Genomic DNA, 14,582 nt, shown 5'->3' with positions numbered 1-14,582 from the left:
ATTGTTTCAATTCAAAAATAAATATAGAAGACCTGTATTTCATTCAATTTTAAAGAAGTGGTATACGAAGATGAGAAGCTTGAAAAATGATTGCCTGTTGAAAATTGATTTTTCACCTTTAAAACTAATTACTTGTATTAACTCTGAACTAAAATTTAAGGCAAATAAGCATTCTCTAATTACTAAAAGGGTTTGTTTTTTAAAAATCGTAAAATAATACTGTACAGACAAAGAAATAGCAGTTAATAATTCAATAATGCTTGAAAATAAATAGGCTAAATATGTGTTTCAGAAAAATTTGCTCGATGAAAAAAAAAGAGAAATAATGGTGAAAAATGACATTTTTAATGACATATTTCAAGTAAGCTTGATATCTGGTGCGGCTTATCTGAGCTCTGAGCTAAAATTTGAAAAGATGAAGCATTTCCTAAATACTAGAAGTGTTTGTTTATCGAAAATTATAAATTGATGTTGCACAGAATAAAGATTTGTAAAACATTTCTAATATGTTTGTTACATCTGTGGGGGGGGAAATTGAACCTTGATATAAAATGATTTTTAGGCAAAATGGACTTAGGTTTCAAGCATTCAAATGGCTGATTATAATTATGGTTGATTGTGTTGCACTATTTTATTATACAGTATACTGTTTTATTGAATATATATATATATATTCATCTTTTAATTTTAAAAAAAAACTTTTGATGATTAACAACAGTTAGATTGAGTACTAAACCAATAATTCTCTTCACAACCGTCTGTGAAATAAGTTTTATAAGATTTTCTATTGTCCAATAACATTTTTAATATTTAGTCCCATAACATAATGATGTAGCCATACTTAAGTAGCAGTTCTATTCTTTAATTTATAATGAACTGCATATAAATTTGTATAATTGTTAAAAATATTTCTAGGCAGCTTTTCAAGCAATGTGTGTATAAAACTTATATCAGCTGCCTTGAAATGGTCAAAATAATAAAATGAATTTTGCATGTGAATGTTAAGAGCATAAGTTTTTGTTACAGAAATAATTTTCGACTAAGTTTCCTATATAATTTTTTTTTAAGCTAGTGATCCAGCTGCTGTTTATTAAACCATCAGATATGTCACCAAATAAGTTGATTTGATTAAACTAAAGAAAATATGTATTAGACCTGGATTTTAAATTAAATTGTAGCATGTTATATCAGATTTTAATATAAATATGGTTTCTCAAGTTTTTTGCTTACAATGTAAATAACATTCTTTTCAACAAAAAAAATGAAAATTAGCTTTTTGCAAAAAATATTTTTAAGATTATTTTTAATAGTAAAATAACAAAGTTTCTTAATCTTATTTTTTTCTTCACATTTTATTAACAGTTATCGACTAACCGTTATTCATCATAAAAATATTTAGTTAGCATATAAATGAATATTGAATAATGACTTTTTCTGCCAACAGATATTTAGAACAAATTATTATATTTTTTTCAACATTTTTTTTAATTTGAAATCTGACAATTTCTGTCTTTATCTTAAATTAATTTTGACAACTTGATTTAGCTAAATTGGAATTTGCTAGGATTTCCAAGTGCTTTCTCCATGAAACGTCTTTGCATTTTTCGAGAGAAAGCCCTTGGAATGTACTCTTCTCTAAACCACAGTTTAGAGAAGCATCCTCTACCTGCCTCACCTTGTGCGGCTGCAGTTACAACTTTCAGATTCCTAAGAGGACATAATTGTCTTAGTGCCCATCTTTTTCCTTTAAAACATTGTCGTCTCTTCTACATCATTTGGACGAGCCCTATACTATCTTTCTCTAATCAGATATAAAAGTATTGGAGAGCACGTACTCTAGTGGCCAAAAGTCTACTATTTCATAATTATCTTATCAAATTCATGTGAGTGTTAAGCTTCAATAAAAATAACTATGATTTTCTTTTATTCAGTAATTAGTTTTTAATAATTTTTACCATTTTAGTTTGAAACAATTCATATTTTGGTCATAATATTATTTTCAAATAATATTGTTTTTAAATTATATTGAATATTACTATTGCATTTTATCAGAGCTTTGATTGGTAATTGTAGAAATAAAAAAATGCAGGTTCTTTTTAAATGTATTTGAGTTGAGATATCACTAACAAATTCAAATTTTGGTGAATTATTGTTTTGTTTTTAAAAATATCTTTAATAGCTTTACCTTAACAAATAGTTTACACCTTCTTTATTTTCAGTGTGTCACATTATTTGAACTATATTTTGTGTTATATAAGTATTTTATACCAAGTTTATTTATTGGCGTATTTTTGAATTTAATAGTTAAGACTTAATTTTTATACCCTTAACAACAGCAAGCCTTTCCATTATCTGGCTGGAATAAATGAACGTATATATGAATGGAATGCACCTGAATATACAATCAAACCTTCTTTAACAATCACCTCTAAACAGTAACCTCTGTTGAGTGTCTTTCGAATGTCTTCCATAAGATTTACGTTAAGAATAACCTTCGAACAATGATTTCCATACAACGACCACGCATTGATATCACAAATTATGTTCCAGGTATATCTTAGTAAATGTTTTTCATTATTTAACATTTATTACCTCAACTCTCATCACATTGCAATCCAGTGCTTTTTTTTTTTTTTTAAAGAATTTTAAACTATTCATATGGAAATCTTATAAACTTATAATAACGGTTGTTCAAAAGTCGACCCAATTTAGGGCTTACGGCTACTGATGATTAACTCTATAACCTTGTAATTTTGAACCCAATTCAAAAAACAAAGGTACTCATAAATCAAGTATTGTGAGAAATTTGCCTTTAATAAGGACTTTTTGATAGAACTAGTCTGTATTTGCACTACTACATAGAAGGAAAAACCTCCCACGTTTAACCTGACCGCAAAGGGACTCGAACCCGCAATCCGTCTACCACTGGGGATATTTTACGTCAAGACTGCATTGACAGCGATCGCTGGGATTCGAACCCGGCTCAACTCATTGGAGGGCGAACGTTGTATAGAAGTCAATCATAGAAATGATTTGACTGTTCACTTTGGCCTATTACCGAAAGCATGAATACTAATAATCAACTCTATAACCTTGTAATTTTGAACCCAATCCAGAAAACAAAGGTACTCATGGATCAAGTATTGGGAGAAATTTGCCTTCAATAAGGACTTTTTGATATAACTAGTCTGTATTTGTGTTATATAGAAGGGAAAACCTCCCACGTTTAGCCTGACCGCAAAGGGACTCCAACCTGCAATCCGTCTACCACTGGGGATATTTTACATCAAGACTGTGCATCGACGGCGATCGCTGGGATTCGAATACCCCAAACGAACGTTGTATAGAAGTCAATCATAGAAATGATTTGACTTTTCACTTTGGCCTATTACCGAAAGCATGAATCAGCATTAATAAAGGGTAACAATCCTCAACGCGCCATCTATCAGCTTTTATTTTATGCTGGAAAAGTTATCCCAGCAAGAAGTAGCCTTTGCATGCATTATACAAAAATAACCACTTTTTCTTTCTTCTTTTTTTCTAAGTTAGCCAGTAAATTAGCCTGTGTTCAAAATTCTTAGTGAAAGGTGAAACTTAATAATTTTTTATGATTAATTTTTTATTTCCCCATAAAAATCTTAGAATCAAAATACAAAATTTACTATAAATTAAATTATTTAACAAAAGGTAAATTCAAATCAAGTGTCAGTTTGCTGTTGGAGAGGAGTAAATGAACAATGAATGGGAAAGAAATTGAATAGTTTAGGGTTAATTCTTGATAACTTCTTAGAATAGAGCAGCAATATAAAGATAAACTTAAGGCAACATTATGTTATAAAGTTATTGTCACAAAAAAGAATTATTTTCTGAAAAAATAGATGATAATGTGCCATCTTGCAACCAGTTAATCTGTTTTAACTGTACGAAAGAATTTCATAATATGATTTCGGGCTACTAACTTATTAATCTGTATTTTAAGGTAATTTATCTCATGCTTGCATTTTCTGAACTTAATCTAATTCTAATTGGAAATGCGATGTTTCTAACAGAAATTACTGTAATCAAATGAAAAATATAGGATTTATTCAAAAAAAATTCCTTTTGACCTTGTTTTATGATACAGAAGAATATATGTATTTGAAGGAAAAATCATTTTCCAATACATATGACAAAGCACATTTTTTCATTGAATATTGGCATCATGGCGAATGCATACCGCCATACCTGGTTAAGTAACGTTGAGTGAAAGAACATATAAAAATATTGCCATTAAATACTGACAGCATGGGCGACAAAATTACATGAATTTATAGTTAAATTGAATTGTCATATAAGCCATAGTTGTGTTAATGCATATTGTAATGTATTAACGAAATGAGTGTTGGTTCCATATAAATGTTAAATATCTTCTCAAAAAGTAATAATTCTTTTTATTTCTCGTAAATTTATATTTCTACCAGATGTTGAAAATTCAATCAACAGATAAAAAAAGGGGGGTTGGGTGAATTTAGTTAGCATAAAATTAAAGGTTACAGTTCTTAAAAAATTAGAAATGTGCAATTCATTAAAAAAAAAAAAGAAGAAACTGTACTCAGCGATAAGAAGTAGAATAGAGATAAGAAGTTCCGTTTAACAGTCCTGTCCATAAAGCATTCTGTTTTTATAAATTCACATCTTTCAAAGTTAGAAAGCTTTGGAATAATTAAGAAATCTTTAAGGATATTGCTTAGCCCAACTAGATTCCTATAAAACCGGCTGTCTTGGTAGTCAGCAATTTTTTTCTATATGTTGTATTAATGAAATATCTTATTTTTTTAGGAGAAACATTTTCAGTCTTGTGGTTTTAAGTTTACCGAAAGAATAGAAGAAAGTTATAATTATCGAACCGTACTTCATAAGTGCTGTGAAGATATATGCAATAAACTTGGATATGATTATATGTGCATTACAGACGATGGTTATTTTGAAGAAAATATAAAGGCTGTTTTGAAAATGGTTAACAATATACCTCACAGGTGTGAAAAAGATATTGAAATTGATGCATCAAGTTATGAAAAGGATGTTGAGTGTGATACATCAACAGTGACCTCTCAGCTTACCGATGTGTTAAAAGATGTTACAAGAATAAAAGTTGAATCAATATCAGACCAAAAAACAAATAAAGAAAGTGATGATTTGAAAAAAATGGACTCATTGAAAAAAGAAATTGATTCATCATCAAAACAAAAAACTGGTGATAAAAGTGATGATAAATGTAATTTAAAAAAGATTCCAGGAAAGGAAGCTAAATCACCAACTAAGCAAAAATCAAATGATAAAAGTAATGTCAGCCTAGAAATAAAAAATGAACCAAAAATAAAAGTGGAATCACCAACAAATTTGAAAATAAATGACAAAAAAAAGGATACTTTAAAAATGAATATGTCTGAAACGCGAGTTGAATCTTTGTCAAAAGAGGAAGCAAATAGAAGTAATGACCTGAAAAAGAAATGTGTTAGTTCTGACAGTAATGAAAATAAAAAGTCAAATGATGAAAAAAAAGCTTTGGATAAAACCAAAAAGCAAGGTGTAACAGCTTTCTCGGCTAGCAAAATAGCACCATTTTCACTTTTTAGTTTTGGGGCTAACAAAAAAGGAAAGAATTCTAGTCAAAAAAAGAACAAATCAAAACCTAAAGCTAAAGTGCCCAAATCTGGAGATCATCAGGACGATGATGATGGCATTGAGATCATTTTTGAAAGTAATCCCAAACCAGCAAGTGGGCAAGGTTCTGCCACTGGGGGGAAAAAGAGTTCATTGGATAAAATTCCTCCAAAAGCTTCAAATTCAAATGTGAAAACACAAGAGAATCAGCCTGCTGCTAAAAAGATAGAAAGTAAAGATCTTGGAAAAAAAATAAAGATTGAAGATGTGTCTAGTAGTAAAGAAAATTCTGTTGCGCTTCCCAAAAATCAAAGTGATACACAGTTAAGAGACAAAATATGTGATAGCGAAAAACAAAAGAATGACTTGGCTCTGAATGAATCTAAAAAACTTGATACTAAAATAAAGGCAGAGGTTTCTCCCATAAAACAGAAATCTACTCTTTTTACAGAAGGGCAAAAAATTCCAGTTCTTGAAGAACCAGTACTTACACCATTCAAAAGAAAAAATGCACAAAATAAAAATGTTAGGTCTCAGACAAATATATCCAATCTTAAAGTTTTGAAGGAAGCAGAGGCAGTTGCTGTCACTATACAAACTTCACCTAGAGTAGCAGAAAATGTAAGTAATAATTTTAGTGTAACAGAATTTGGTGAGTCCAATAAAATGTCTGAAAGTGTGCTGATTAATGAATCAAAAAGCAGCTTAACATCTAGTGAAATAAAAGAAAATGCAATTCAAACTTCCATCTTTGCAACTGAGAATGAAGATACCAATATAAGTGAAGCAGCGTATGATGAGCTAACAGATCAAGATGTTAGTCAACAGTCTGACTGTAATGTTGCTCTTGATGATTCCCAATCTTCAAAAAACGATAATGATAAATCTGCGGCTGAACAAAAATCTCCAGCTAAAAAAAAGTGTTGTCAGCATAAACATCAACATCATCATAAAACTGTGCACTCTAAATATTGTATAAAACGTATGTATCTTAACTTTCTATGTATTTTTTGTTTTAATTCTGTTTATTTGGGTATTTATTATAATGTGATATATATTAAAAGTTATTGCAAACTTAATTTTCTTAATTTTAATAAAACTATTACAATTTTGAATCAATATTTAATATAATTGGCCTTGTTTTAATTACCGTTTTTGACCTTTACATTTTATTTAAGATGTAGCATTGCTGTTAATTAAATTTTTACGAAATAACCATAAAACTGTTATGTGCACCAATTTTTAATTTTCTGTTCTATGTTTTACAATTTCACTAAAAAAATTCACATTACTTTAACTTTCTCAAATGATAAAGTTTTATGCAAAGATTTATGTTGCTTGAGCTGTTATCTTAATATTTTTTTTAATATAAATTTTATGTACAAATTTTTAAAAAAGTTATGACAATTTCCATTTCTCTGCATTATAAGTTAGTAGATGTGCTCAAGAATAATTTCCAAGAGGATTAGATTGAAATATTGAAGTTTGAAGAATCTTGAGAAGTACTTAACTTTCTAGAATCCAAAATATATATGGGTGTGAGAACTTGAGCTTGTTGATTTGACCAATATAAATTCTTTGATGGACTTTGGAAAATATAACCAAATTATTTCAATGATAACTTCTAGAATAAATAAACTAGAGTTAAATAGGATATTCTAAAAAAAATGAATTTCAACCTAAAACGGGAGTACACTGCACATCAGTTAGAGCCCCTACAAAACAACTTATGTTTTATGTCGCCTATGCCTTCTCTGAGCAATTTTTGTAGAAGTCCATATGAAAATCTTTTATTAAAAAGATGTAATTTTTTATGAAGAGTTATGGAAAATGAATTAGAACTAGAACAAAATTGAATTAGAACAAAAATATGAAGAGTTATGGAAAAGGAAGCACTATACTGAGCCGTCACTGTTATTGAAAAATTGTCTAGATAATGTAAATTGTAAAAGAACAAAAATTAATTAGTTTTTTTTTTTTTTAATTTATAAAAATCTTAACCCTAGCAACTAAATAAATATCCTGCATGGACTAAATATTTTGTAGTAATACCTTGTTTGCATTACTTATGAAAAAAAAAATATAAAAAACTTAGAGGACTAACTGGGCAGCAATGGAATTTATACTGAGGTTTTTCATGCAATCTAGAAAATTTTGAATAAAAGATTTTTGAATTTTAGATTTCTATATCATACCCACTTTGTGACAAAATTACAAAAGCAAGACCTTGTTAGCTACTAAATGTATAAAAATTATTGGCTAGGACAATGAGATTTTCTGTGTTATTAAAAGGATAATGTTGAATACACAAGCTTAAAAAAGAAATTTGTAAAGTTTTGAGTGCGATTGATTAAGATAAAAAATAACTATTGTTTAATCAGTGACCATTATAAATCATAATTCAAATCTGTTGCATAATCGCAATATTAGTTTTAAAAAATAATAGCAATACTAGTTCTGAAAGTAATTTACAGATTGCATGCATTTATTAAAATTTATATTATAGTAGCATGTTTACTTTAAATTTAAGATTAGTTTTTTTCTTTTTCTACTTACTGCCAACTGTTATTTATGTATAAAATTTATTGTAACCCCAAGAGTAAGGATTTTATACTCAACTAAAAGAATCAATGTCCGAACAAATTAGAGAACTCTTAAAAGGTTTTGAAATTTCTGTAAAACTTTAATTTGTGTGTAAGTTGGTGCCTGTTATAATCAAGTATGCTTTTGAGACAAATTTTATATTTTTCTCTTGTGTTCATTAAATGTAAATCTGTACTAATATGTCTATTTGAGTTTTATATTAATTACTTTCTAAATCTATCATATTTTAAGTAACATTTTGTAATATTTTTCAGGAATTATTAGTCGCTCAAAAATATCTAAAGAAGCGTCTGAAAGTAGTATAGATAAGGAGCTTATTTCTTCAAAAGATTTAGCTGAAATATCAACTAGTGATGACTCAAAACAAATGGTAACTCAGAAATCTGCTGATGTTGCTGATTCTAAAAGTAAAATCCGTACATCAAAATCTCCAGAAAGGAAATTTACTCGAATTTCTTCTGAAAGAAGGTCACGTAGTCCAACAAACCGCTACAAAAGTCCTCTCAGAATATATTCTCCTATTTCAGTTTCTCGCTATGCGAAAAGTCACGGTAGGAGCCGTTCAATATCCCCTCGAAAGCGTTCTCGAAGTCCAATTAGAAGACGTTCAAAGAGTCCTTTAAGGAGATATTCCAGAAGCCCTATAAGAAGATATTCCAGAAGTCCAATAAGGAGACAGTCGAGGAGCCCAATAAGACGGCAAAACAGAAGTCCCATAAGGAGAAGATCTAGAAGTCCTTTCAGAAAACAATCAAGGAGCCCAATTAGAAGACGTTCTCGTAGTCCTTTTAGAAGGCAAGTGAGAAGTCCCATTCGAAAACGGTCCATAAGTCCATTTAGAAAACGTTCAAGAAGTCCTTTTAGTAAATTTTCTAGAAGTCCTTTAAGAAAACATTCAAGAAGCCCTTTACGTCTGAGCTCCAGAAGGCAATCAAGAAGTCCTATTCGTAGATTCAGCCCTGTAAGACGATCTGTATATTCTCCTAAAAGGGCTCGCTCGAGAAGCATGGACAGGATCCAAGCAATTCATAACCCTCAAGATCGTAACCTTCCAAGAAAGCGATCTAGAAGTTCAAGTCCATCACGTAAATTACCTCGCCGATATGACCTCACTAAGAATGTTTCTCCTGATCCATATACAAGAACTTCTTCAAAACATCATGGTCACAAAAATTCTGAAACTAGTAGATCAGCTGATTTAGATCCAGTTAGTGATGAAGATGAATCTATTTATTTTAATACTTCTGAAAAGCCACAACATATTGAAGAAATTATGAAATTACCTGAACCTACTCGCTCAGTTATATCAGAAATGTTTAAAAAGTTTTTATCTACATCGAATGTCAATCCAAAAGATTCGTCATTATTAAAATTCATGCAATTTATGAATGCACATAGTGGTCAGGTGCAAGAAATCATGAGTTCTCCTGGTACTTCAACTTTCAACAATCCAATTTCTCAGAAAAAAAATATTATACCTCATTTAGGATCAGCTCTTCGACCTCAGTTACCACCAAATTTATCAGGCAATCAACAGTATAATGCCATCATTTCAAATCCTCAAAACCCTTTGATTGCACAAAATATACTTTCTCAATCTGTTTCACCTTTTATCCAACCCCAGATATTTCCTGGTGCTGTACCAAATACACATCCTATGCTCAACCAATTCCAACAAGGTAACTTAAATGTTTTTCCTCCAAGTTCTAACCCCGTACCAAATCAGAATCCATTTCAGCAACAGAATCCTACTCTATCCTCGCAATATGTTGCTCCTGGACTTATGATTCAAAATTTGAAAAATACTGTCCATAAACTATTTGGTAGCAATGAAAACAAATTTGTAGGAGAATCCCAAACAAAAAATATTTTACCCAGAAATAATCTTCCCAGCCAATTAAATAGTGGTATTTCATCAATGTCAGCTATTTCAAAACCTCAACCTGGAAGTGGTAATTGGAATTTACTTCATAATAGTTCAAAATCAAATGTTGTCCCACATGCAAATACTTTTGCTGAGCCTGTTAAAAGTGCTTCATTTCAAGATAAGTTTGATAACAATTCCACTATGGGTAGAGATAGATCCTTTCAGAGGAATGAGCCATTTGGCACAAATAATGTAATAAATCCTGGTAATCAGCCAGGCATACCAGTACCACCTCCTGATGCTAGGGTATCATTTTGCAATGTGCCCTCATCCTCTTCTAATAAAAATTTGTTTCCTGTGGTGAGTAATGCTAATACAATGCCTAATTTTAATTCTAAAACCACTCAAGCAAATGTATCTGACGTTAAAAAGTCCTTAGCCCAGCGTCTGGCTGCAGTTCTAGTGAAAGTGGGAATGGTCGATGTTCCTGCTCCTTTGTTGCAGGAAATGTTGATGAAGATTGGAGCATTCAGCTCATGTCCCCCTCAAGATATCACAGAGGGAGAAATATTGAACATTTTAAGAAGATTAGGATATGTATGAACAATTGAAAATAATTTGGAACATTTAACTTGGTGACTTTTTTACTGTATTAGCAGTCCTTCATGCATCAAACAAGATACTTGTACTTTAATTTTATCCACTATTATTTATTGTTGTAAAAGTAACAATTAGCATTTTAATTGTGTACAATATATCTTTTGTAATTTACTGATGTCACAATGGATAATTTTATAGATAAATGCTTCAGTACATCATTATCTATCCACTACATAAAAAGTGAGTTCATGTGTTTTTATTTTATTGTTGACTTTTGAGCCAACATATGTTATGGAAAAGCAAACGTACTATTTTCAAATAATTTTGTTTGTGGGACATTCAATTTAGCGACTAACTTTTAAGATGTATGAAATTTTTCTTGTATCATCTAAGCTAAACATGGATGTTTATATTTAATTTTAACTACTATTATTTATTGTAAAAATATCTTATATTCTAATTCTGTACAATAGTACCTTTGTAATTCGCTACTGTCAAAGTAGAATGTTGCCACTACTTAAAACTTAATTCATTCATTTTATTATTAATTTTTTTTCTCCCTTTTTTTAGTGAGTATTAAGCAAATGCTATAATAATAGTTTAAAACTATTTAGTAAGTCCTTAAAGGAAAAAACTTGGATTTGTTCACATTATTACATTTAATTTAATGTTATTAATAATTGTGATTATTGTAGCAATTTATTTTATTGATTTAGATTTTATCCTGTTACATTTTTCTATTGAATGCTTCAATTTTGCACAACCTTACTTTCTATACAGAGTGACATATTTAGTTGCTTGTTAACAATAATAATGTATTTGTTGTACATAATATTTCACCCAAAGAAAATTTTTCTTGTTTTTGTCTACAAATAGTGTATATTTTTTATTTTACATTTTAATCCTTACTTTTTTATTATTTGACAAACTTAATAAACTAAATGTGCCAGTGTTGCCAACTAAAATAAAGGAGAGAGGGGCTAAGATGTAAATTGCAAATCAACTTGTAATTTATGCTAGTGTAAACCTTGAGGGCTAATACAGTTTCAGTAGTAGCATTTCCCTGAGAGAAATGGCAGTAGATTTTACAATTTCTCACCAGGAAATTCTTTCAATCATCTAAAAGTTTGGTTCTATGAAGCATTAAAATGTGCTAAAGCACTTTCAACCATTGAGTAAAATGGGTACTAAATATTACATTTATGTGCTTAAATATTTTTTTAAATAATTTGTATGACAGTTCAGACAAAGCTAAACCATTTGTCTCTTACAGTTAAACACTTTTAGATTTTTTTTTCTCAAGAAATTAAGAGTTAAAATTTTAATTTTTCCCTCACAAAATGTCACAAAACATTTTAGAAAATAAAAACTCATGTACTAATATATACACTCAAAGTGAATTAACAAGATATACTTAATATAAGATAAAAGACTTTGTTTATTCTGTTGATTCATTTAAATCTCAATACGATGCCAACTTACCCCCGATACAAATAATATATGTTGGCATATCTGTAATAGTTTGTTTTAATAAGAAGTTATAAATTTTCAAATCATTACAGTTATATGTATGTTTTACTTTTTCCCCCATCATTTATTATACTTGATGTACATATTGTATAAAAATCAAGGGCTAAAAGCATTGCCTGCTAGCCCCTTTTTCAATTATAGTAATCTAAGAGCTAGACTAAGCGTACTTTAATGATGATTATATTATATTTCATCAACTCAAAAGAGTTATTGAAGTGTCGTTTTTGTTGTCTAATGGTATACTTTGAACAATAGCATTATGACTATCCTTTAGGTTTTTTTTTTTCACTTGTAGCTTTGAAATGCTTCATTTTATTTATTTTTATAAAATTATTTCTTTGTTTTCTTTAAACTGTCAATAACATAGTTAGAATAGTTTTTGAAAACTCTTATACTTAGTTCTCAAAAGATTTCTGCTCTGTGTTATATGTTTTAGTTAAGAGATTGTTGCTTTTTGCAGAAAAAAGAAGAAAGTATTTCTGAGATTTAGCAATACCTTTTTACCTTTACTCATGCATGTTATGGAAAAATTGTGTACGCACTCTGTACAAACACCTCAGAAATGAGCATGCACATTTATTTCAAAATGCATCTACTTGGCTATCGCAAAATAAGTTCTCTGTACATTCGCTGTCAGTAACGATAGAGGCGTATCTTGTGATTGCCAGACAATACATAAATGTGAGGAAATGAAAAATGATATTGCTTTATCTCTATTTATTATCCCTATATTTTCCATGTTTATTCATTTCTTTGTTTCGAGATACTGTGACTTTTTGTAACTTTTTTCCCGCTTGACATGTATTTTTGAATTTATTATGTTTCACTATGTAATTGAAATAAAGTTAATAATTTTTTTTTTCTTTTCTTTTATATCTTTATTTAATAAAGCAAAGCATACCTGCATTATAAGCTCACAATTGCCCATTTTGGATAAGTGCGTTCTTTGAGGTTATGTCTTTGCAATTTCGTGACCAGACATGGTTGGTTATAAGTCAACACTGCGCACAAACCGACTTTACTTCACTGGCAAGCAAGTACCCACCGAATTGGAGCTAGGTGGGCTTCAAGCTACCACTAAAGATCATACCCCAGTCTTTTTCCTGTCCCAGTCCAGTGTCTTCAATAAAAAAATTATTTGTGGGTGTTTTTATAAGATTTTCTAAAGATTTTTATTGCATGTAACGCTTTTTTTTCCGACTCTGAAATGAATGGAATTTAAATCGTACGACTTATGTTTATTTTAAGGCGCTGGTAATTCCCTTTTTAAATGTATTTTTCTTTTAGTTGGTGTATTTATTCTCAAAAATATGGCGCTACTTCTAACATGATGAATATTTGTTATTAATGTTGCAGTAAGTTTTCAACATGATTACATTAAAGGGTCACTGATCCTGATCGCCATGGCTAAACAAAATTGCAGCTAGCACCTAATATTTTAGTATGTTTTAACCTGTTTCTTATACCCGAATCGAACTTCTCGTGCCGGCCGTCCTGCTACCAAAGCAGGGGAGTCATATCCTCTGCATGGGATCAAAATTGTGATGTCATATCTTCTGATCATCCTCAAGGATGTTTCCTCCTTATTCTAAAAACTCATTTTGTAGCTCGCGTGCGTGACATTAACTACTACTACTAAATCCGAAAATCATAATATTTTCATTAGAAAAAATGAATAGTGATTACTCAGATGGCGGAATTGTTTACATTGGATTCCGTCTTTTTTTTTTTTTTTTTTTAAGATTAAAATTTTTTATATGCATTCGAAAAAATAGTGGATACAGAAGAAAAGCTTTGTTACACGTCTAAATATAAGTTCCAAATCGTGAGCTGATTTCATGCAATGGTTGAGCTACAAAGAAAGAATAGAAAGTCACGTAATGTTATGCGCAAAAAAAAAAAAAACGGACCACCCTGATTGACCCTTTTGATTTAATATCCGGAGCTTTTCGTTCTACGGCTCAATCTTAATGATTTGAGGGAGTGACTTAAATAGGCTAATAAGTGCAGACGTATTTTAAATTACACAATCAGATACAAAAACGTACTTTTTCTGAATAAACATACTTTTTTTGCAGCCGTAATCTGGGAAATATGGTTCCAATAGTTTGAGCGGTTTAAGGTTTGGACCCCTTAATGTTAGTTTTGCCCTATCTCGCAAACTTTTTAAGTGAACTGAAAAATTTTGCACACAATTATAAAATTCGAAGATAATTCCATGCGAAAAATTAATTTTAGTAAATATTTATTATTTTATTTAATAATAGTCGAAAAAATTTTTGAATTGTCGGATATGCAAAATTTAATATTTTAAAGAGTGGAATTTTACATAGCAAAA

General features: G+C 29.9%; 1 protein-coding gene across 2 annotated transcripts in view; it reads left to right on the top strand.

The window, feature by feature from the left end:
* Positions 1–13,107, top strand: part of LOC107436164 (uncharacterized) — a 34,248-nt gene extending 21,141 nt beyond the window's left edge. For both annotated transcript variants that reach the window (XM_016047756.4, XM_016047757.4), the window contains exons 6-7: positions 4,819–6,625; positions 8,502–13,107. In XM_016047756.4, coding sequence (XP_015903242.3) covers positions 4,819–6,625; positions 8,502–10,717 — 4,023 coding nt within the window. In that variant the 3' untranslated portion in view covers positions 10,718–13,107. The remainder of the gene's footprint in view (positions 1–4,818; positions 6,626–8,501) is intronic.
* Positions 13,108–14,582: the final 1,475 nt, after the last annotated feature.

The sequence above is a fragment of the Parasteatoda tepidariorum genome, chromosome 8, assembly GCF_982258835.1.
Source record: "Parasteatoda tepidariorum strain Cologne lab strain chromosome 8, Ptep-v5.0, whole genome shotgun sequence".
Taxonomy (NCBI): domain Eukaryota; kingdom Metazoa; phylum Arthropoda; class Arachnida; order Araneae; family Theridiidae; genus Parasteatoda; species Parasteatoda tepidariorum.
This window is presented reverse-complemented; position numbering and strand designations above follow the sequence as displayed.